This window comes from Anticarsia gemmatalis, chromosome 20, assembly GCF_050436995.1.
Source record: "Anticarsia gemmatalis isolate Benzon Research Colony breed Stoneville strain chromosome 20, ilAntGemm2 primary, whole genome shotgun sequence".
Taxonomy (NCBI): Eukaryota; Metazoa; Arthropoda; class Insecta; order Lepidoptera; family Erebidae; genus Anticarsia; species Anticarsia gemmatalis.
Window position 1 is genome coordinate 6,500,456 of NC_134764.1, and position 23,749 is coordinate 6,524,204.

At 34.4% G+C, this 23,749-nt stretch overlaps 2 protein-coding genes across 5 annotated transcripts in view; one reads left to right on the forward strand and one right to left on the reverse strand.

Moving 5' to 3' along the window:
- Window positions 1–1,833: 1,833 nt before the first annotated feature.
- Mvk (Mevalonate kinase) lies at window positions 1,834–19,158 on the forward strand. Its single transcript, XM_076128149.1, has 8 exons — window positions 1,834–1,943; window positions 4,510–4,584; window positions 4,680–4,830; window positions 6,121–6,661; window positions 13,528–13,757; window positions 14,230–14,295; window positions 15,513–15,640; window positions 16,048–19,158. Exons 1-8 carry the CDS (start codon window positions 1,834–1,836, stop codon window positions 16,178–16,180), a joined length of 1,434 nt encoding a protein of 477 aa, XP_075984264.1. The 3' UTR covers window positions 16,181–19,158.
- A 200-nt stretch (window positions 19,159–19,358) lies between these two features.
- Window positions 19,359–23,749, reverse strand: part of LOC142981610 (two pore calcium channel protein 1-like) — a 39,838-nt gene continuing 35,447 nt past the window's right edge. For all 4 annotated transcript variants that reach the window (XM_076127626.1, XM_076127629.1, XM_076127625.1 and 1 more), the window contains exon 17: window positions 19,359–23,689. In XM_076127626.1, the coding sequence (XP_075983741.1) occupies window positions 23,577–23,689 (113 nt within the window). In that variant the 3' untranslated portion in view covers window positions 19,359–23,576. The remainder of the gene's footprint in view (window positions 23,690–23,749) is intronic.

A 23,749-nucleotide genomic window follows, 5' to 3' on the forward strand; every position in this document is an offset into this window, starting at 1 on the left:
GTTCGCAGACAGACATTAAAACTATATAGACACTTTCTGTCTAGGCTATTACGTGTCTGCCTCGGCTGATATGAGCGGAAAAGTGTCAATAGCACACCCGACATACGCGTGGATGGCACGTGTCATAAAATGTCGTGACCTGCCTGGCTGCCTATTGTTATTGGATAAACAAGATAAGTGCGGCCAGAGTAATCACTTATACGTTTTTTAAAATAATCATTCAGTTTTGGTTTTTTTAGTACCATATTACTACTACTTTAAAAAAATGATTTTATTGGCCAGTGATAAGTGAATGCCGAGAAAAGTATACTTTCACTGATATAATGTGGATGAGTTTAGCTCCCGACCTAAGGCAACAAATATAATAAGTTGCTTCAATTATATGCTCATGGGGAAGCTTTGATAATGATTTAGAATGACAAATGCGATTAATTGTGACGCCTCTCCCTCATTTTGATTAAATTTTCCGCTCTATAATGACATTTTCGACAGAACAATACTGTTAATCAAACCGGAAAATCTTATTGGTTCTGCCTATAGTAAATATGTTTTTTAAAGCGGAAAGTATTGCGTTGTTGTACTGGCTTATCAGTTGTGTAAGACTTAGCTTTTGTTTGAAATGCATTTGGATGTACGTATGTGTTATATCTGTGAAACCTTGAATGACATAATTGTCTCAGGCACAGAACACTCGACGTTCTTACGTGTTGTTTTAAACTTGGCCTACATATGAGTTGTTAGCATCATGACCTCGTCGCCAAATATTGATAGTTGATCTACGTCGAACCAATTACTAATATCCTTCAGTAGAGTGCAGGGCAATTGCGATCAATTCACATCAATTTCTCTTGTCTCGCCGTCAATCAATGTCATGGTCCCGAATCCCCACGTTAATAGATTCTAGAAAATATACAAAGGTGTGCTGTGCAGAGGTCAGGATTAAGAAATTGATGATATAATGCCGGAAAGATAAATCTTTAGACGCCGGTGTTTAGTTCTACATGATGTATACTATGTAATTGATCCGCAGCGGATTGTAGCGTGCGTTTCTTGCGGATGTCGCGTCGTTTACGTCCTTCTAAGCCCGCCTCACGATAATAAGCTACCGGACGTTTCTTCCTTCCTTCGCTGACCTTCACCACACTGGTTGGAAGCAGTCAGAGTGTTGCACGCTAACTCTTGACTATACTTTGAATAATTCAGATAACCTGTTCGTCAACTTCACATACTTAAAGGTGTTTATGAAAAGGGGTCACCAAACCACCGACCGGTCGTACGCATTGTTACTTAATCATTTCACGATCGTGTTACATACCTTTCTTATTTGGCAGTGTACTGATTTCCAAACTATAATTAGTTAGTAAGAAAATATTTAACATACGCAGCTAATGTTTCACAAGGTGTAGGACGGGTTATGCCCGTTTTCCATTGCGATTCGCAACTACAACCCGTTTCCCTAGTTGGTTACGATCGCGTAGGAAGTTATGCGGCAACATATCTAATTCTCTCTTTGGGTCACACATTAGATAGTGCGTGGACCTGATAGTTTCTTGCGGACGTAAACGTCTTGCTTTGCGAAATTTCTAATGCGTTATTTTTATCTTTCTACAAAGAGTTATTTAGGTTTCTCACTATGATAGACTGGGTGACGTCATCTGACAGGTCTATGGAATATTTATATCCATTTGTTTAAACATTGTGTTAGTGCCATATGCAGCCATGACGCCTGGTAATTAGTGGTTAAGTCCGAGTCATAACAAAGGCGTCCTAAATTGTTTACATTATTTGGTCATTATTACGTAAGTGTGTGAAGATGTAGTGTCTAATACAGGAATGTTTCGTTCACAGGAGGTGACAGATGATAGTGACGGTTGTGGCGCGAAGTTCTCTGTGGTGATCGTGTCCGACAAGTTCAAGGGAAAACCGCTCCTTGCGAGGCATAGGTGAGACCCACACACATGATACTTGCTTACAACATACTTACGGAATATTCAACAGCTGGAATTTACTTTAATATGTTGTATATACTCGTATTCTGTAGGCGATATTGCCCTAGTGTTATGATTGAGGAAATAGCCTCGCTATTCTATTACTCAGGGGTTCGAATCCCTTGTGTAAACTATTGTTTGAACGAATGTCATCTAGGTTATTTCGAGTCTGGCTAAATTCTGTGCTGGTGCTTTAATATTTTCGTAAAGTTATATCAAGTCTATCCCATCGTTGATTTTAAAACGTTTCTCTAATACGTGACTGTTTAATTTTGATTAACAAGGCCTGCAGGATGCACGTGTTTGCAAGTTAAATTATCAATTGATGTCCACTCGTCGTTATAGAGCACTGCGTTTTGATTGACCACATCAATAGCCATCAAATCAATCTAGTGTCTGGTGTGCAGTTCAAACGGACATAGTCTCGTGTTTGTGTTGTATTCACGTGTACAAATCTTTGTGCATCTGTTAGTTATATTAGAGGCGGCCATTTTAAAAATGAATTAAGTACTTATCTAGTTAAAAATTTAACACTTAGTACGTTTCAAGCTGCGTGTCCATTGGAATCGGAATCGGTCGCTTTGTATTCATTTCTATGGTAGGTATTGCGTCCACTGGGACGGTATTTCGGCGCCTCAGAACGCTCCGATTCCGACGCAGTAGACATTCGTATAATAGAGAAAAAAAAGCGAAATGATTGAGACAAAGATTGATCTTGAAGGACCTTTTCGTCGACCAAAAAACGGATCTGTTGAAACTACAGAATTTACAGTTAGTCATAGTGTGTGGTCAATTCTTCAAAACTCTAGTTTCGTAACTTCCTGCGGACTGAATCACTAGTATTGCAAAAGATACGTGTACATCGAACGATTTTTAGTAATAAGCACTTTAGAAAAAAATTGGCACGTTTTACCAATTTCGCACCAAATAGCACATTTTTAACACCAAGTCTAATTTAGGTGGTGAAACAAATAGAACTAGAAGAATTTTTAAAACATACATAAATCTCTAAATTTCTGAGTAAAAATTGTGTTACGAAATATTTTCTTTGACACACTGATCTTATCGATCGTGCGCCTTCATGAATAAAACGTATGAATGAAGCAAGGTTACGGTGTTATCAGCCTAAATAATTTTCATAATCTCAATGTAAAATAAAATGTAAATATAAAATGTAATAAATTGACTGCCTCCGCGGCCCAGTGGCTAAAGTCACCAAGCCATTACGATTGCGTCGGAAGCTCGTGGGTTCGATTCCCACACGGAACAATTATTTGTGCGAACCACATTGTTTCGGATCTAGTTGTACTTTGTTTCCGTTGTTTGTAAGTACATATGTTAAGGTCCCCACGGCACAAGAGCAATTCTGAATGCGGGAGTTGTCTTCCTAAAAACGAAAAACAAACGAAAGCCGTCCTATTTTCTTATCAGTTATTCTTAACCACGAGTTTATTTTCCTAAGAAGCCTCTAAGCCTATTTATAGCCGTGTCTACGTGTCTCAAGTCATTTGTTCGATATCACACAGACGTCGTATTGTTTCTAATATTATTGACTTGTATAATACGGCCATGAGAAGGTCATTGTGCAAACTATGTGCGTGCAAAATTCGCAATGAAAAGCTTGGCTGTACGCCAGAAATTGACGAAACTAGAGTTAAAGTGGGTGTGTTAATTGACATACCCTTACGCTCGTGACACACGAGATGTACGTACAATGATTACGTATGATGTAACTAAAGGCCGCCCGCGACTTCGTCCGCGTGGAATCCCTTCCCGTGTAAATCACGATCCCTCGGGAACTCAGGAATAAATAGCCTATGTGTTATTCTGGGTCTTCAGCTACCAATGTACCGAATTTCATCGTAATCGATTCAGTAATATTTGCGAGAAAGCGTAAGAAACATCCATACTCACAAACTTTCGCATTTATAATATTAGTAGGATTAATGAATACATGTTAAACAAAAGACTACGGTCAAAATAACCATTAGGTTTTAAGTTTGATTAAACAATATAGTATGTATAGAGTTACCTAGTATAAATGCTCGATTCGTCCTCCTAATGTTCTTCAGGTGATATTCTTAGAATACAATACGACTCGGCTACGTCGCATGCATTTATAAGTTCTGGTTCCTTAAGGAAAAAGATAAAAAAAAATCTAAATGTAACTTGAATACACATGCAAATATAGTGTTATCTCACAAGTCATCAGCTCTGTATCTTTAGACAAAGGCACCATAAAAATACTGAGCATTTTTCAATTCAGTTAGATGTGACACAATGCCTTCACCTTTGACTGATGACGAAAATGCAAGATCTATCCTCGATACAACACAGGATTGAATGGAAAGGAAACGTCGCGAAAACTTTACAAAAATATTATAGCACCCGTCGAGATAAAGATGACAATATAGTTTTTGTATTCACAGATTCGTATCACCAACTAACACGTTCAAACGTCCCTCATTTGAATAACAATCGATCTATTATACTTATTAAAGTATAATAATTCGCTCCACAGATTGGTGAACACAGTACTACAAGAAGAACTGAAGAGCATACACGCGTTCACGCAAAAGACGTACACGCTCGAGCAGTGGGACGCGCAAAAGTCTTGAAATGTAATTTGGAAATAATAATGAAGTAGAACAAAAATTTTATGTTGTTTTTCTTGGTTCCTTGCGTGTAAAGACTTGTAAAGATGTTGAACGGGATAGATAACTTGTACACAGTTAGTGTGTCAGCGCCTGGTAAAGTGATCCTCCATGGAGAGCACTCGGTCGTGTACGGGAAGACCGCGCTCGCTGTTAGTCTGGGACTCAGGAGCTCCATTGTGATAAAGGTAATATTTTTTTATTATATTTTTTTCTCATTCCCTTTATTTTTTTATTTGATGGTAATGATTTTCAAGTAGCGAAAACCGAAAAAACATAAATGCATTGAATGTTTTTAATTTTTTTATTGTCACTGTCAATGAGCCTTCCGTATTTTTTTAATAATATTATGCAGTTTTATAATATTATAGTGTTATTTGGAAATAATATTACTGGAAGTGCTTTGGAAAAAAAAATTGTTACTGGTTATTGAAAAATCTAAATTAAATTAAAAGATTTTGTTATAAGTATTGCATTTAGGGTACATAAAATCAATCCCTTTTTATTTAAGTATGATATTAAAAGGTAGGTATTATTTTTGGACAAAAACTACAATCACTTTTGTCCGACTAAAATTGAATAAATAAAGTCTTAGTGTTATTTTCTTTTTTTTTTTATAATACATGCTTCCTCGAATTTATCAATGAATGAGCATGCAATTTAATATTTATTTTGAATTAATTGGAAATTAATATTTATTGACAGAAAATAACTAACTAATGACTACTTCAATAAGTACTATTTTATTATTGTAATTTTTTAAATATACTCATAACTATTTACAATTTCCTTTTTTTAAATACTAATTTAAATAACAAATGTTATGTTTTGAATAAAAAGTCAATTTTACATATAACAGAGATGTTTACAAACCTTAAAATTTATTTAAATTGCCGTAAACGAAATAATCATAAGTGTCAAAAGTTTTTTAAATAAATTAATCATAATTCACCATTAGTTACCTATGTAATAATTTTGCATTACAATAATGTACAATGTCCGCTGAAACTGAAAAATAGCCTGCGTGTTATTAGTATAGAAATGTTTTACATAAGTATTTTTTTGTTTTGACTGATTGACGTCATGGAGTACAATTATGTATGTCAATAACTTGTGTTTTTTGTCAACTACCTTGCACTTTAAATGACGACTTAGTAAAAAAAATGAGACTTAGGTATAATGAACTTCATTGTCAGCAACTCATTAATTATTCCATCATCATAATTAATATTTAGACATCATCAAAAATTTGCGTCATTCGACTCCAGAGCAGTACTTCACTTCTACTGTCTAGTTAAAATGATAGTAAACAAAATTAGTATCTGGTTATAGTGGTAATGTGACAGGCTCTGATTGACATTGAAACAGGAATGGTTATACATTACATATCGGAAATAGGGCAGCATACTGAGAACCATTTCATAACAAAATGAGACAATACGACCTAACAATAACACCTTTCTTATTCCAATTTGCAGGAAGTAAACTACCACGTGGAACCTACAATCAGGATCCATCTACCATGTGTGGGGTTAGAAGAAACGTTACCACTGGAACCCACAGTGAAGAGTCTCTTCAACCCGAAGTTAGTAGCAGGCATCACAGGCAAATTCTCTTGGAAATTACCAGACAAACTAGACCATGACAATCACTTGAGACGAGTCGACGAGTTTCTCCACATAATCAAGCCTAATTTCGACGCCCTACAAAATAATCAAAAGAATTCCTTGCGAAGTTTCTTATATATGTTTTCTGGAATCTTCGGTAGTACGTGTTTGCCTGTCAGATCTATGGACATTTCGTTAGGGTCTGAACTGACTATCGGCGCGGGAACAGGCAGCTCGGCGTCCTTTGCCGTTTGTCTGGCCGGAGCTTTAATACAGCTTCTGAAATTGAAGATGTCGTCAGGGTACGACGCGTTCTATGACCAAAGCAGTGAACAGTTCAACCCGACTGAGAGAGAAATCATATCAGAATGGGCGTACAACTGTGAAAGAATAATGCACGGCACTCCGTCAGGTGAGTTTTGTAATTTGAAAATATTTCCTTTCCACATTAATGTCTAATAATCTGAGTTTCTTCAACTGCAATTAACCTACATTACCTAAGTATATACTAGTTCTTAAAGTAGGACCAATTATTTTAACGATATTAATCAGTTTATAATTTATATCAAACGGAATTCACACCTTTACGTATAATTAATAGAGTACAATAAAAACTAAACAAACTCCTACTATTGTTTATACGATGCTCACATATCAGGTTTGCTTTAAAGCTTAAAAAATCTTGGATAATAATCAAGTTTTAAAACTTCAATTTTCACTTTCGTTGTGACGCACACGACCCGGATTCCACATAACCTCGATAACGATAGTATTTGCGATAGACATACGACCCGCCATAGAGCGTTCGTTTAGTCTGCCGTTAGTGTTGTATACTTGTATCAATATTCTTTCATCTGTTAAACTTTCACTAGCGGCGAATACGTGTCGATGTATTGATACAACCGTCGATCGGTGACGTCAATCAAACGTACTAACTAGTAAACCTTTGCATATCGCGGTACCGGCCGGTTTATTAGAATTGTTATCGGTTGTTGGATGATTTTGATACAGAACAGCCAGTAAAAAACTAGTGTTTAGGCTATGTTTATACTACTGATAGTTTGTTTTGGAAACGTCTTACTGCATAATGCTTGCAGCGTGCATGGTTTCGGATGCTCGCAACAAAAGCACTACTAAGCATTGCGTGTGTAGAATAGTACAGACTGAAAACAAAAAAAAATCTAATGCCATAGAGTACTTGCCAATCAATCAGCTACTCTTTGTGAAATGTGTAAAACATACTGTAGTACTGCAACACGGTATAGTGACTTCACAGTTTCGTATTTTCGTTGCTATTAAAAAAGTGCCTCATTTATGTTTCAGTAGTATTATTTACAATTTCAACATTATTTACGTACAAATTACATTGCCTGAGCATTTTAGATGAAACTTTTACGAGTACAAGTTCATAAATGTTTCGTAGACCCGGTCAACTACCCAATTTTATTGTGGATATATGCAACTACAACTACACAAACTTTAAAAAGTATACAAAATTATCGCTTTTAAATTGCCCTAATAAGCAAACTAAAATTGCCAATATCAAGATACAAACAAATACTTATCTCTGGACCAAAATATTAGTGCGTTAAATAACAGTGTTTAAACCAGTTATCCTTATCAGTTTGTAATTGGCCTAGCGCTAGATCGACCTCGGCTCTGTTAAGACTTGTCTGTAATGAAACCAGATCAAAACGCGATACGATTTATTAGCAAATAAATACAAATATTTGTTATAAATCTATGAAATACGGGCAAATATGGTAGGCATTGTTCTGCTCAGACTTTCAGAATGTTTAGGTGTCTAGACATCTGTCATAGCATTGTAAACCGTAGGACTACAGTCTTTCTAAAAACAATAGAATAGACTTAAAACAATTTCAGAGCTTTGTGATAGGTGTCAGATATCGTATCTATAAGATAAAGTAATAGCAAATGTAGAGAAAAAAAGCATAATTTATATAAAGGTCAGGGGCGTAAAACAATCATAGCCGGCGGTCCTCTAGGACAAGATGTATCGATGTGCATGAAACAGGAGATGTTTGTAAAGATCGTATATGTAAACAAAGTGTGATTTTATGTTTGTATATCTAATGATTTTATAGATATGATATTACGCACGTTTTAAAGTCGAGTCCAACAAACCAAAAATTATAAAAATCGGTCCAGCCGTTCTTGAGATACGAACGCGATTTTGCGACTTGTTTTTACATCTTTGAAATAATAATCCGTTATATAATATGATTGATTTTGTTTTCAAGTTAGAGCACCTTGACCGTTCTTATGCAGCATGGTCATGCACTCAGAGGTTGCAATCTGCATACACCGACTGCATTAACCTTACAAGACTGCAATTTAATAAATTATATAATTTCCGTCGTTTTAGTTTGCGGATATTGTATTATTCATTAGAATATCTTAATATCACACAAGGACTACACAAAATTGCATAGGAGTATATTTCTACTTTATAAAATTTTGACGGCACGTTCTGCGATGCTATTTTGCAAGCTTTCGTAACTGAGGCCTGAATCACCCTTATCGGTAGTGGAGTAATTATAGGGTAGCGAATTGGCTAATTGCCATTGGCAAAGGTGTCCCCTACATGAGGGAGCCTTTGCTAACTTGATCTACGAGGGCTGTAGACTTGTATTTATGCTACTACTTGTTCGTCGTCGTCGTATCGTATTCGATTCGGCATTAATCGGCCTAACAAGTCTGCAAAACCGAATATGTATAGATGAACCCGATCGGCACAAGCCGAACAAGTAAGTCGAGCCGGTTTGTTGTTCAATAAATATTGCCGAACCGAACGTCCTGATCCGAATATGTGTGTAAAAGCCTTACGTCCGAAGAATGATTATTTTATGAAAATGTATGCACTAGAACGGAACTAGAACGGTGCATTTATGATAAACAAAAAACTGTCTGCTATAGATGGAATGCGAATTATGCTGACGAGTGTGATTCGAGGAAGGAAGAAGTGTGGTATTTAAGAAATATTTAGAAGGAAAACTCTAAATAGCTATTAAGTAACTAGTCTTAAAGAATTCATTATCTTTATGAGCAGAAATTTCTTTGTAGTCAGAAGTCAACTTATTTCAGTAACGGTAACAAATTGAAATAAGTTTTTCTCGCTTAGAAGTGCGTTAATAAGGACTTTCTTAATTGCTATAAGGATATCAAATGTTTTGGACAAATAATCATTTCAGTCCACATTAACACATTGATTACATAATCACCAGCCTTATATACAAAATACAGGTGGTAATATCTCACAATAGTTTAAGAAAAAGCTGGTATATAAACAAAGATAACATGTGTACACCCGTGGCACCAACTATAATTGTTTTAGAGGACAAGTTCGCGAATCATTCGCCCTATCAGCTGGTCTCCAGACCTTGCCCCTGACACACTTACCGAACAATTGTCTATGTCAACATGTGACGTACACTGTTTATCTAACAATTTGAGGCGTTATCTATGATTAAAGACATTGAGACATTGACAAATTAATAATGAATTTCGTGTAGTGAGTAGTAAATGTTATTTGTAAATCATTTAGCGATTTAATTTGTGACTGTAAATGTCTTGGCGATTTCTTTGATTTGTAGTTTTTTATTATCAAACTAGCTGACCCGCGCAACTTCGCTTGCGTCACGTAAGAGAGAATGGGTCAAAATGTTCCCCGTTTCCGAAACATTTTTTACTGGTACTCTGTTCCTATTAGTAGTAGCGTGATGATATATAGCCTATGCAATTCCTCGATAAATGGGCTATCTAACATTGAAAGAATTTTCAAATCGGACCAGTAGTTCCTGAGATTAGCGCGTTCAAACAAACAAACAAACTAACAAACAAACTCTTCAGCTTTATAATATTGGTATAGATATAAATTTTATCCGCGGCTATGATAGCTTATTGTAGTAAATTACCTTGCCTGTTTTTCAAAATTGGTTCGGCCGTTTTGACATCAAAGCGGTAAATATGCGCTTTCACGTTTCTTATATCTAATAGAGATTAGTCGAGAGGAAGACATTGATTTAATTAGATTAATTTGTTATACTAACAGTTAATTAACTAAATAAAAGTCTTTAAAAACTGTTAATTGTTGCGATTTGTCAATAAGTCGCATTCAATGAATGATGATGTCGACTAAGTAATTTCATGAAGAATCTTACATTTTTTTGAAGTTTAAAATAGTAAATAGTTTTCAATGTATCGCTAAAGGTTGAGGCTACTACGAAACGCCATTAAACTTAAAACAAATAAAACTAATTATATACAAGCAATATTTACACATAAGATGTCCTTCTTAGAATTTAATATAAGGTAAATAAGTATAGTGATATTTCATTACATAGTTTATTTATGTTGTGTACTTGTTTTAAATAACATGCGTGCAAATATTTCACATACGTCATTACATTATAAATACATATTGGTTTAGGAGTTATTTTGAAACTAGTTTTATGCCCGCAACTTTGTCCGCGTGCACAGATTTCTTAGGGTAAAAGTATACGTTGCGGTAATAATTCAGCTAGCTCATTCCCGGCAGTCGAATTCTATAGTGACGGTATATTCGAGTTTATGACCTATCGTATTCTTAATTTATTATTTAACTAAAATTAAATGTTTTTGCATAAAAGAGTTATAGACATCGAGAGGAGCTCGTGGCTTAGTTAACGACAGCCGCGCGGATCGATCTCTGAGGTCAAGCCACGCTTACCGAGGTTGTTCTGTGGATGGGTGACCATATAACACATATCGAATTCCTCCGTGTTTCGGAAGGCACGTTAGATTGTGGGTCCCGGCTGTCATTTTCGAAGATCTTTGACAGTCGTTAACAGTAGTCAGAAGCTTGAAAGTCTGACAACCAGTCTTACCGAAGGGTATCGTGTTAAATCCCAGGTAACTGGGTTGTGGAGGTTAGATAGGCAGTCGCTCCATGTAAAACACTGGTATTCAGCTGCATCCGGTGAGACTGGAAGCCGACTCCAACATAGTTTGGGAAAAAGGCTAAGCTGATATATAGACATCTATACATTCATTACTATAAACAACTTGTGCATTTATAAAATTAGTTAGATCGTAAAGAATATGTTGTCGTTTAACGATACTGTATAAATTATCAACTTTGATTCGTAGGCGTATGCGTTTTTGGGTTTCCCCTGTTGCAGAAAAGTTTTTATAACGTTGGTTTATATATTTCTTGCTTTGCATTTTTGACCTTATAATAAAACTGACATTTAAGAAGTCACAGTCTAATTGAAAGCGAGTTTAATAACGACAGTTTATGGTTCGGGTTGCAGGTCCGTATCGCGAGGTCGCGGTTTCGGAGAAATATAGTTGGGGATTCCCAGTTTTTACAGTTTGGTTACATAACTGTTATAGATGGCTAGCTTTCCTAAGGTCCTAAATCAAATATTAATCCAATCAAATATTAAAACAAATTCATAATTAAATTATAATTCTCGCATGTCTTCTCTTCTTGCTGGAAACCGATTTGCCACCATATACATAGTTAAGTTAGGTGTTATTAGCGTATGGAATACTAAAAAGACCACGAGGCTCCAACGATTTCCAGGAAACGATCATAGGAATAGATAGTGGGATTTCTCAAGAGCATATTTTATTTGGTTGCAGTGCAATACAGTTAGAAATAAAGCTATCAATCTTATCTTCAAGGATCCTTGTCATCTTCAGTTTTTTAGCTATCAAATTTCGCTTACAAAATTATATTTCGGTACCGCATGACTGGCACTTTCAATTTATAAATGCCATGTGTTGGTACTTTGGTTAGATTCTAAATATTAAAAGCAAAACCGACGAAGTGCGAGTTGGATTTGGGCATGAATGGTTCCGTACCATCTATAAAAATAGGCGAAAACATCACGTTTGTTGCAAAGTATTTATTTTATTCTAATTGCAGTACTTGCCTTTACAGAAGTAACAAACACATAATTATTTTATGAGAATATTTGCTGTCTCACTGTCACGGTACATGCGATACAGTCTTAGTGACAGACAGACAGTCGAACAGTAGTCTAAATAATTTTTAATCAATGGGTAAGGAACTCTAAAAGCTGTAGTTGATTCACCACCTTGCAAAATATTTATTTGTAGAGATATATTAGTGTTTTGTTTAATGAGACCGCAAAATGCATTAACGATAACGTTGATTATAAATTAATGTTTTAGGTACATTGGAATCGCCTGATTGTTCATTTTAGCACATTGCATTAGGTGCATTTAGATTTTCAGATTTTTAACATTTTACACATGTTTTTTATTTGTACTTTAATCGTAGTCGTTCAGCGTAACACTTTGCTAAATATTTATTTTAATCAGATTGCAAAATCAACAGTTGTAGCGAGTTCGAAGTTGCGTGACGAATTTATTAAATACTTTAATAATTTTTTTAATGTCTTACAGTGCATAATTATGCACTTTTTACGAGAATAAAGTGATAAAGATGATAACTGTAATTTTTTGTGTTCTTTACATCCGTTTTAAAACAATACATCTTGTTAATCTGAACATCTTGCTTTTTGTAATTAAAATGAGTTCAGGTTTCAAAATGATGTATTATGACTTATTTTTTATTGCTTTTATTAATTATATGCTTTGTTACGCTGCGACGTCAATATCCTTGAAAAATAAAACAATAAAATGATTTATATGTCCATTATATAAAATTCTTCAGTTCTGTTATAACATAGACACAAATCGTCTAACCAATATTTTCAATTTATTTATTTAACAATAGTATTTAGGTATACGACCCACCGTTTACCTACTAGCCTAGCTATGGCCCAATAAAAACATGAAGACGTAAACAGTACCTACATACTAGGGTAAACACTAAACATACTATTCCTAAAGAAATATGTAGGTTCGGATGAGGTTATTCTTTCGTGAGGAGGGTTCCCTTGCCCAGAAGAGGGACAAACGGATATTTTTTTAACCGGATCCCTAATTTCGTTTACTCTTTGTCTATTCTATCGCTTAGATTAATTACCGCGCAAAGTGGTTTTAATTAAGTTTCCATTGCATTTTTGGGCTTCAGGATAAACTGATTATGATTATATTATTACCATTATTCAATTACTTTTTTCTTTTATGGAGTCTGGTAGAAAATCAAATGAAACTGTCCTCCGGTTGTTAATATTGTGTTACATAATATAGTTTTATTTACTTTGAACCATCAACATATAAGACCCCAGATTTACAGAAAACCCCAAAGCAAAGACTTCATCTTCTATATTTTGTCCCCAGGTATTGACAACGCGACTTGCACATTCGGCTCAATAGTGTCGTTCAAGAAAGGCAGCAAGCCGCGCCACCTGGACATCCGGATGGACATGCACGTGTTGCTGGTGGACTCGCGCGTGCCGCGGGAGACCAGGGCGCTGGTCATGAAGGTGGCGGCGCTCCGCCAGAGGAACCCGGCCGCGGTCGATCATATACTTGACGCGTGTGATCATATCGCACACACAGCCACGCAGGTTAGCTAAATTAAATTCACTTTTTAAACTTACAGACTTCTTTATTGCTTCCAGTTCATTTAGGTAAAGGTATTGTATTCGTGTACTTTTGAAAGCCGGATCCAGAATTTATATGTGCATGCTTTTAAAAGCAAGTAAAACCTTCCCTTTCATATTGTTACACGATATTTGGTACATGGTTCTGTTAGACAATTATTACTTTGAATCTGTCGCGAACAAATTCAGATTTTTTGTTCATCAACATACGGCTAAACCCTCTTCTCTATTTTGATATTGTATGAAGTACTGCTCTTTTACTAACCTAATAGTTCAAATTCGTGTCAAGATGAGTTTTACCTGTCAAGTGTTACCATACCAGACAAAAGACACATTGTTTTTCGTACTCGATCGATTCAACATACCCTATCAACATAGTTAAGTAAAGAGGTTCTCTGACGAATACTAATTCGATTACCTTTTTGTGTGTTTCTAGGTTTTGGAAAAACTTTCCAGTGGCAAGTGTGAAATTGATACCGACGCTGAATATCAACATTTAGCAGTAAGTAAACATACTTACTTCATTATATTATATATAAGTTTTAAAGCATTAACTTACTCTTAATACTTACCTTTTTTCAATTATAAATAGAGAGAACCCGGAATTTGCGTGTGAATTTGAAATTTGTAAAAGTTTGAAGTTTGAAAGCGTTGTGTATCGCAGTTGACAACTCGTGTACAACAATTTGTAAGCCATAATACAGTACATCACTGCTTTGATAATAACATATTAATTACCATTAATATAAAAAAGTCAATCTACAGTTAGCTGTCAAATTGTCGTCTCCTGAACTAAACAAGCACTGGTTTAGTATTCTGATTAAAATGCATAAACAATTTCTACTTAAAAGTATATTTTTTTTCTGTATATATATAAAATATGGCATTGTTATTTACACATCAGTAAATGTAGAAGTTCGTGTTTAAGAATAAATTAACTTGCATTTAGCCAGCAGGTAGTTTTTCATGCATACTATTGTATTTTACTAGCAGACTGACCCGACTTCGTACGGATATAGTATAATTTATATGGATATAATAATTTATCTCGTTGACACCATTCCCGTGGGAATATTGATCCCATCGATCCCATACACAAACCTTGTCCCGACAGTTACAAACAAAAAATAATTATCCATTTCAGTTTACCTAGTTGTTCAAAAATTATGCGTACATTTCGGTGATTCATTTTTATTTATATTTTTTTGTATTGTCTTACGGGTGTTAAAACAGTTACACCATATTATTATGTAAAACTGCTTGATGTTATCGCAACTAATTGAGGTTTAAACGCTTTAAGTATTTAATTCGTACTAAAGTATATATTTAATGATAACTTATGATAATTACTTTTGCAACTTATAAAAATGAATTTACGGTAGATTTTTTTCTTTTTATATATGTTAAGTACATAAATATGGTGGCTTTCAAAATCTTTGTAAAAATATTAATTCATAATTTAATTTACGTAAGCAAGTTCGGTCAAATCGGTCATTTAGGATGATCTTTGAATAACAACCTATTTATTTACATAATATAATGCGAAAAGACTTTTTCCCCGACCTAATAATTCAGGCATAAATTCATCTCCGCATCTAAAGAAAACTTTAGGTCAATAAATATGGGGGAAAGCAGCTACTTCAGAATGGGTTTTAACTAGTCTTCTCTTCGCCTCACTATGTACCGTATAGATGTTAACGTTATATTGTTCGCTCCCAGGAGCTGTGGGACATGAACCACTGCCTGCTGTCGGCGCTGGGCGTGTCGCACCCCGCGCTCGAGGCCATCCGCAGTCTGGCGCGCGCCAAGGGACTCGCCTGCAAGCTCACCGGCGCCGGAGGTGGAGGGTAAATACACAATTTTATTTTACTCCTTCAATAATACAACTTTTAAGTATCCTGGGCAATGCAGTTTATGATATTTAATATCACTAATTAAGGACATTGGTAAAACAGTGTCGTTGTGAGTTATGGCAAGCTATCACATGGTGTTTGGTTTTTCTGCTTATCCGTGTTGTCGTCATGGTTCACCTTCCACATCGCAGCACTCAGTGTTGATAAATAATAACATTTACTGATTGGAGAAATGTTGTTCCAGTCTCGATAAGCCTAATTATTTATGGCCCGTAATTGGTTGCATTAATGAATGCGGTGTTAGTAGAAACTGTAGAAAGTGGCGTTATTTGGTCTCACCTACACTTTTGAAAACTGCTTGGATTTTATATATATTTACGTTTAATACGTCTTGTTTGCAGGCACGCCATGGTACTGATCCCACCGTCCACTCCTCGCAGCATCGTAGACTCGCTGTCAGGCCAGCTGCTGGAGAACGGGTTCATAGTGAAGGAGACGCGGCTCGGCGGGCCCGGCGTGTCCATCGAGATGTGACGCCGGCTGCCCGGCAAGCGCCCGCGGAACGCATAGCGCTCCCCTTTTGTATGTCAACTTATTTAAATATGTATAGAGCAGCTCACGTAAATGATACTATGTGCTATCTTAAGATGAAGTATGGTGACCATACGTTTTTGTTTCTTAATTAAAGTATTTAGCTATTTTGCACCTTGCATGTCTGAGAGTTCCTTCGAACTGTTCTTGAAGGTATGCAAAGTCCCCCGCAATTGGCCAGCGTGGTGGACTCAAGGCCTAACCCCTTCCTCATTACGGGAGGAGACCCTTGTCCAGCAATGGGACATTAATGGGTCAAATTTATAAATGTGCATAGTTCGTTGTTTATCGTACGTTTGAAACGGTAAACGACTGTTTAAAGTACCAGAGAAAAAACTACACACGAACAAAGATGTCTCATCATATTTTTATAATAGTATTGGCAGCCTGTGATTATTACAAAATGTATGGTTAACAATATTTTATCTTAAGTTTCTACATCAGTATCTAAACGGTGTGATGCGCTTAAGTGTCGCACTTAAAGCTGCCTGACAGTTACACGATAGTTGCGTGATGTGTTGGTTCATGTTGATAGTCGTGCGGCACTAGCACTGTGCATCATAGAATATATTATATCATAGTATATAGTTATGTGGTTGTAAAGCTTTTTGTTTACAACTAAGGACTTGGGTTGTATGGGTATATGTGGCTGAGGCGTACCTGGGCACAAATGCTAGTAGTCGCTACTACAGTATTACGAGGAATTCGCTGGTGACGGGTTTGATTCACGATGTCATCATATCTCTACGCGTTAATCGGTCAAAAGCTACGAATAAGCCCTCCTACAGAATGAAGGGAAAAGAATAATTAACGCTTTGATTCAAAACGGCTATAGCGATAGCCCTAATGTAATTTATATTTAATTATATACACTTTTATTAAAGTGTATGGGGATGTGTGTACGATTGTTTAATTTGTTTAAATAATCGTTTATTATGGAGTACGATGAAAAATGTGTAAATTATCATGCATGATTTTTTCTACCTCAACAACTCTTCGGGTTGGTTGTACGAATATTATTTGAAGGAAGGCACTGTTCGCTTACAGAATCGGTTAGAAACACTGAAATAAAAGGTGCTTTGTAAAATGAGCATACCGCGATTCTTCCTGAATTTCATAATTAGCAATTAATTTTAACCTATTGCTCTCCATAACATAGCTAAAACATGGTACTTGTCACCCCGGAGTGACAACTGGGAAGTTTCTTCCTACCTTTATTCCCAGTTGTCTCCCCGGGAGACAGTGTTAGAGGGGACAACTGGGAATATACCATTCAAAAGATATTCGCATGACCACCAACTTTCCATCTTGCATTTCAGCTAACACAAATCTCAAAACTTATTGACAGTCAGTCATATATATAGTCATATATTATGTAAAACTGCTACGGCAGGCTACAGGTTGTATTTATAATATCTTAGGTACACAGTACAATATTATGTCGAAATTGTCACTGACTTACAACCAGTATTTCAAACTATGCATCGGCTAACACGTAAAATCCTTTATAAGTTAACTTATACTTTAAGCAATTGCTTTAAGAAACGTGCCCGGTATATGGCAATAGCCTCGCTCCCTATTACATTGGACAAACATTGTTAATGGCGAATTGTGTATTTCACTTACCTCTGCCTACGTTCGTTTATAACAGGCGTGCTATTATGAATGTAGGATTTCGTTGATAAAAGAGTCATGGAATCTTATATTATGCATTCACTTTACCTGTTCAAATGAATTTTATTGCGAGCGCGTTTCTCTTACGCAAAATACAGGGTTAGTGACAATTTTGACAAGCAATATTTTAAACATTTTGGTTCTAATAATGGTTTATTATGTTTAAAACGTTATTATATTTATTATAGAATAATTATTTAGTTTAATTATTTATAGAGTACCCACCTCTTTTCTTCATTTTTGTTACGGGTGTATACTTACGTATATTTGGGATCTCTAAGCACCATTTTTAATATGTGCTTTTTATTTCAAATAATGTGTTGTATTGTCCATTTATTTTATTAACAAAAGCATTCTCGCTTTTGTAAATTGAATATTATTTCTTTTTTAAAAATGGTTTTTGAGTTCGCTTATTACATAATTTACACGCAGGTAGTTTTTCCTGGTAATAAATTATTCTTATGTTTAATATAAAAGGTATGTGTAAATAAAAATCGAATAATAACTTAAAATCATGTTTTGTTTATTTATAATGTTTTGCACTGGGAACAGTGATTCATGTAAAACTTATAATTTTACAACCAGTGTTGTTTCTAAAATAATTTTATTTTTACAAAAAATCTCTAAGATATAGTTTATATGTTAAAAGTTAATAAGTGGCATCAAACTTATTTGATTTGTCTGAATCGTACAGTTAGAGCAAAGAGACACATCGAAATAAACGTAATTTAAGTTATTATTGTGTAATTCTTATGAAATGTTATTCAAATTGAATATAGTGTGGGTGTGAGTTCGACCATTGTTCATGTCATATGCCTGTGTCTTCCACGAGACTGCTTATTCGTTATTTCGTAATTATTCCAGTGTTAATGTGATAAAAATAATGTAAACTGATTACTACGTCACATCCTGACGGTTATGTAATAAAACCTACTTACGTACGGGGCCAGTGTTGACTCTTAAACAGTGTTGTTGTTTAAAAAAAGATATTGCAATATTTTTGTTGTTGGCAACACATAAAGACATTGAGCCTAATCCTGTCTCACAAAGGACATTCCTAGAATATCGAAAGATTTCAGCCTTCATAATAGTAATATAATTATTGTATTTAAGTAGTATGTGTTTATATGTCGCGCTCAATAATTTAGTGTTAATTGGTGCTGAATTAAAATATGGAAATGTATTTTAGAAAACCGTTGAGTAAATAAAAAGTTTAGTAATTTTGGAAACAATAAAATGTTTGAATATTATAACTTCTTTTATTTCACCTCTACTTTATTAATTTAAGGGAATAAACAACGTTTAAAACATTACCATAAATAGATAATAATATCTCGATTAATTTCGCCCGGTGTGTTACTAATGTACACTTACTCTTCTGTTCTATGTGTTTTTTCTATTAGCACATGTAAATCACATGTAACAGGTAGTAATAAAACAGTAAGTATGTACTTAAAAGTGCATTTATTCATAATAAATTATAAATACATTAGTCTACAGTTGCTTGTCAACAAAGTGATGAGCTCTAAATAATACTAAAGCTTGTGGCGCAACCGATCATCTAATACTGTTATTATAAACAAAGGTATACAAGATTCCAATTTATACATACATAGATTAGCTATCTAATTATCAAAGAAAAGTAAGTTTAGAGATTTTATTCAGCTTGGCCACAACAACAAAAGAAATCTCTCCCCGACTTCTTCGCGCAGTAAAGTTCTAATTTAATTCAATACAATTATAATTGTTTTATGTACATAACTGTGTAGGATTTATCATTTAATTCGAAATAACTCCCGCTTTGATAACGGAAAATTTGTCGCATGGGACATACATAAATGGCTGCGTATTGTAGAAAATATAAATGTCGTCGTGGGAAAATTTTATGCGTGAATTAGTAATTGTTACGTTCGTTTTATTCATTGATTGCATTACAATATGTCAGCAATTGTCATTTAACGAATTGTATTTTTTTGTGGCCAAGTTTATAAAGCATAAGTATAATTTATTCTTTGTTCGCGTCCCAATACTGAGTATAAATTCTCAATTAGCTTGATTTATTTAAAACTTATACGATAGTAACAAAATCACAATTAAATCTACAACACGAATATAAATCATATTTCGAATTAAAGGAATAAAAAAATACATATGGAAGACCATGCAATTTGAGAATAAAAAAATATAAATTTGTTCTTGGAATAATGTATGGAATGAAGAGCCTGGAATATTAAGAAAAAAAAAACATTAACTATTTGAATTTTACAAAATCAATTTTAGAAATATATTATTTGCTTAAAAGAACAAGCAAAATTGGCGCGGATGAATAGATACATTAAAATGAAGAAACAAGACATTCTTAATTAATTATTAAACTATTAATTGCCTAATATCCAGTCGATCATACAAGCGAAAGCACCATTAATATCATACCTCCATTTAGCGCACACTGTATCAATAATATCTAATGTGAAACAATTTACAACATCATCACACTAAAACACATTTTCTCTATTTAGAATCTGTCAAAAATATATGTGAACCTGATAATAATATAACATTTCAATACCATTATAATGGCAAAGGTTTGTGAAATACAGCCACGCATTAAGAATATTTCAACAGAAAATAGAAAACCAAATAGCAGTAAGATAAACATTTACCCGAGCGTCTAAGCCGAATGCGATATCCTTTGATCTGTCGCATATGCTATCAAACCATGCAGGCACGAAAATTTAAAAATCTTAATGTCGCCCTCGACCCTTTTTACAATTAGCTTAGAATCTGGTTTAGACTTTGTTTTTAAAAATATGAAATTTCACAGATCCACACATATTTTTTCACAGATTAAGTTCAGCTACCTATGTATTGGACGTGGGGCATCGGGATTTCTATAAGACTATAACACTGAGATATCTTACAAGTTAATCTTTGCATTTTCTAACAGATATACAATATTGCAAGTTTGTAATTATATTCTTGTGACATTATTTACATTTATTATATTGTTCTGTATCTTACATGGACATTTATAGATTTACTATTAAACTATAGTATGAACTTCAATTATTGTGACTTAATATATTATGGACTATTCCATCGGCATTATCTGTTTAACACACTGGACAGAGGGACCCATAGAAATATTATATTTTAAAATGTTCTCAATCTGTTTTACACATCCAATCAACGCACTCATATCCTGCCATAAAATGAGTTAGGGAATAACGATTCATAATTTTACTTACACTTAAAAATAATACATGAAATCTTCATAATACTTCAAAATGAGAAAAAAAAGCTGTCAAAAGAATCACAACGTAATTTTTGGTTCAACTAAATTAAATACAGCATGTAAATAATTAATAGATAATAATAATTCGATTTATGGTCCATACTTTTAGTTATCACATTTATGACTATTTTGTCTACTATTTACCTATATAAATCAATCTTTAGATGTTATTTGATCTCGTGAGACAGTTAATTTTAACTTCTTTCACATTATACAAAACAAGATGCAAGATTAATGTCAAAACTTCATATCCCAAAAATATCCTAATAATAATGCTTTATGCTTTTGCTATACCTAATTACAAGAAAAAAAAGCGTGTATCATCAAGTAGATACACTGCACGTTAAATAATAACTTCCCTCTATTTAGGGAGATATTCGCAGAATTGACAACACTGCGTGACAATAATGTTCACGATAGACAAGTATATTGGCATTTATTATTTAAACATCCTATGATGAATTACACCAATAATAAGAATGTTATTTACAGTAGCATTAAGTTAAAATTAACTGCCTCATACAGCCGTCCCGATGTCAATATAAACTATGCACATTCTAAATAGATAATATCGCTTGTAGTACTTAAATGGCAAATTAAATGGCCATAAATACATCTTTGGTTATCATACTTAGAACATATTTAAGCTGCGTCACTAAAATATACTGATAGGCCAATGAGTATAATTTTATTATTATCTTATGACGCAGATATTATACAAGGCATATACAAAAATTGTATGAAGAAATTCCGTCACCTTTAGGCATAATTATTATGCCTTATACATTCGTATTAAGTATCGCACTAACGAGTAGTTTCCTTATTGCCTAGAGTCTAATGACGTTCTCTTAGTAAAGCAAGGCGACAAATCAACTCGCTAACCCTCAGACGCTAAGCAAGCCACTTGTAAGTGCAGGCTTACCCGTATACTTTGAGAACTTGCCTGGGTTGCCAAGACTAATAATAAAAATTACACTTATTGGCCATTATGTAAGTAGATGAATATTGTCTGTAAAAAAACTTAAAAGTAGAGCTGTCAACAACGTAAATAGTAAACTGACCATCAGATTTCTTATACAGTAGACGAATAGCTACGTATTTTACATAAAATTAATTGCTTCTCGTATTTTAATGCCTTTAACATTTACCACCTTATACATTGAGAAATGAAATATTGAGTTTAAGTTTTTTAGGTAATTTACCGTTGGTTACTCTGATTAATACAGTGAGTGAAAAAGACAGCACATGTAAGTAGTTAAAATAGGTTTTTTATAAGGTGGCTATGACTTCATTTGGCCGTTAAAATACACATCTATCTAAATCTACGAAGGCGATTTATTTCTTTCATAAATATTATATTATCAATTCTACAAAAGGTTAACAGTCAGTGAGTAAAAGGAGACAAGAATGTACTTATTTCATAATTATTATCATTATCAACCACTGAAATACTCTTAGGTATATCTTAACTGTACTTTAGAATAATGCACTGCTTGTTTGGTTTATAATAAAACAATACAACCAAAGAAAATTACGATTAAAACATGCCTTGTTCACAACTAGTCTACAAAAAAACGTGTAAACTACAACTCAGAGGCATTCAGCCTATTCTAATTCAATAAATATTATAAGCTACACGAAATACCAAGACTTGAAAATACGTCTACTGGCTGATTTTTCCTTCATCAAATAAACATATTCAAGTAAAAAATTGCAGTTCTCTACTATCTGTAAAAAATGACAAAATTCTTACTCGATTTTATTTATCTGACAATGGAATTCAGTCCAAAAGTCTCGCCATTTTAACTATTTATACATTTCGTAACTGCCTGTACATTCCAATTTAATACTCATGTCAGTAGTTCATTCTATCACAGATGTTATTTCCAATACTATTAGTATACACTCACGCTATACAATACAATAGTCTTACTAACTGGCAGACGACAAATAGCTGGTGGGCTAGGATCGTTACGAGGTCTACACGGTTCCTAAGTAAATCGAAACTATTGACATTTAGTTACCTACTCACGACTACACTATTAAATTCTTTTAATTCATAGTAACGATTAAACCTGCTAAAAGCTATTTGGGAATAGTTCAGCGATACAACACCAGTTTTAAAATCACATTTAGACTAAGGTCATTGTCCGTTCAAAAACATTAAACGCTCTCAAGAAAAATAAAACTTGTTTCGTGTCCGGGTTATTTTTCAAGAAATAATATTAATAGCCAGTACTTTAAGTCTTGCGGGAAGTATCTGGCTTAAGCTAGCCAACTTAAGGCCCATCCTCATATAGCCCATCATAAGCTCTTGAGAGCGTCCCAGATGAACATTAGCCTCTGGTACAGGGCTAATTGGATTATGTTCTACAATTGGTAGCCTGTTCTCATCTGATGGTTGGTTTCAGCGTCAGGCTGGTGGATGAGTGGCGGTGACAGTGGGTCCTCGCTTGAAGTTATTGTTGTTGACGGTGGTACACCTGGAAATAAAAGTTGAAATAAGTATTAAGATTCGGATCAATCTCTAAGGTTAAGCTACA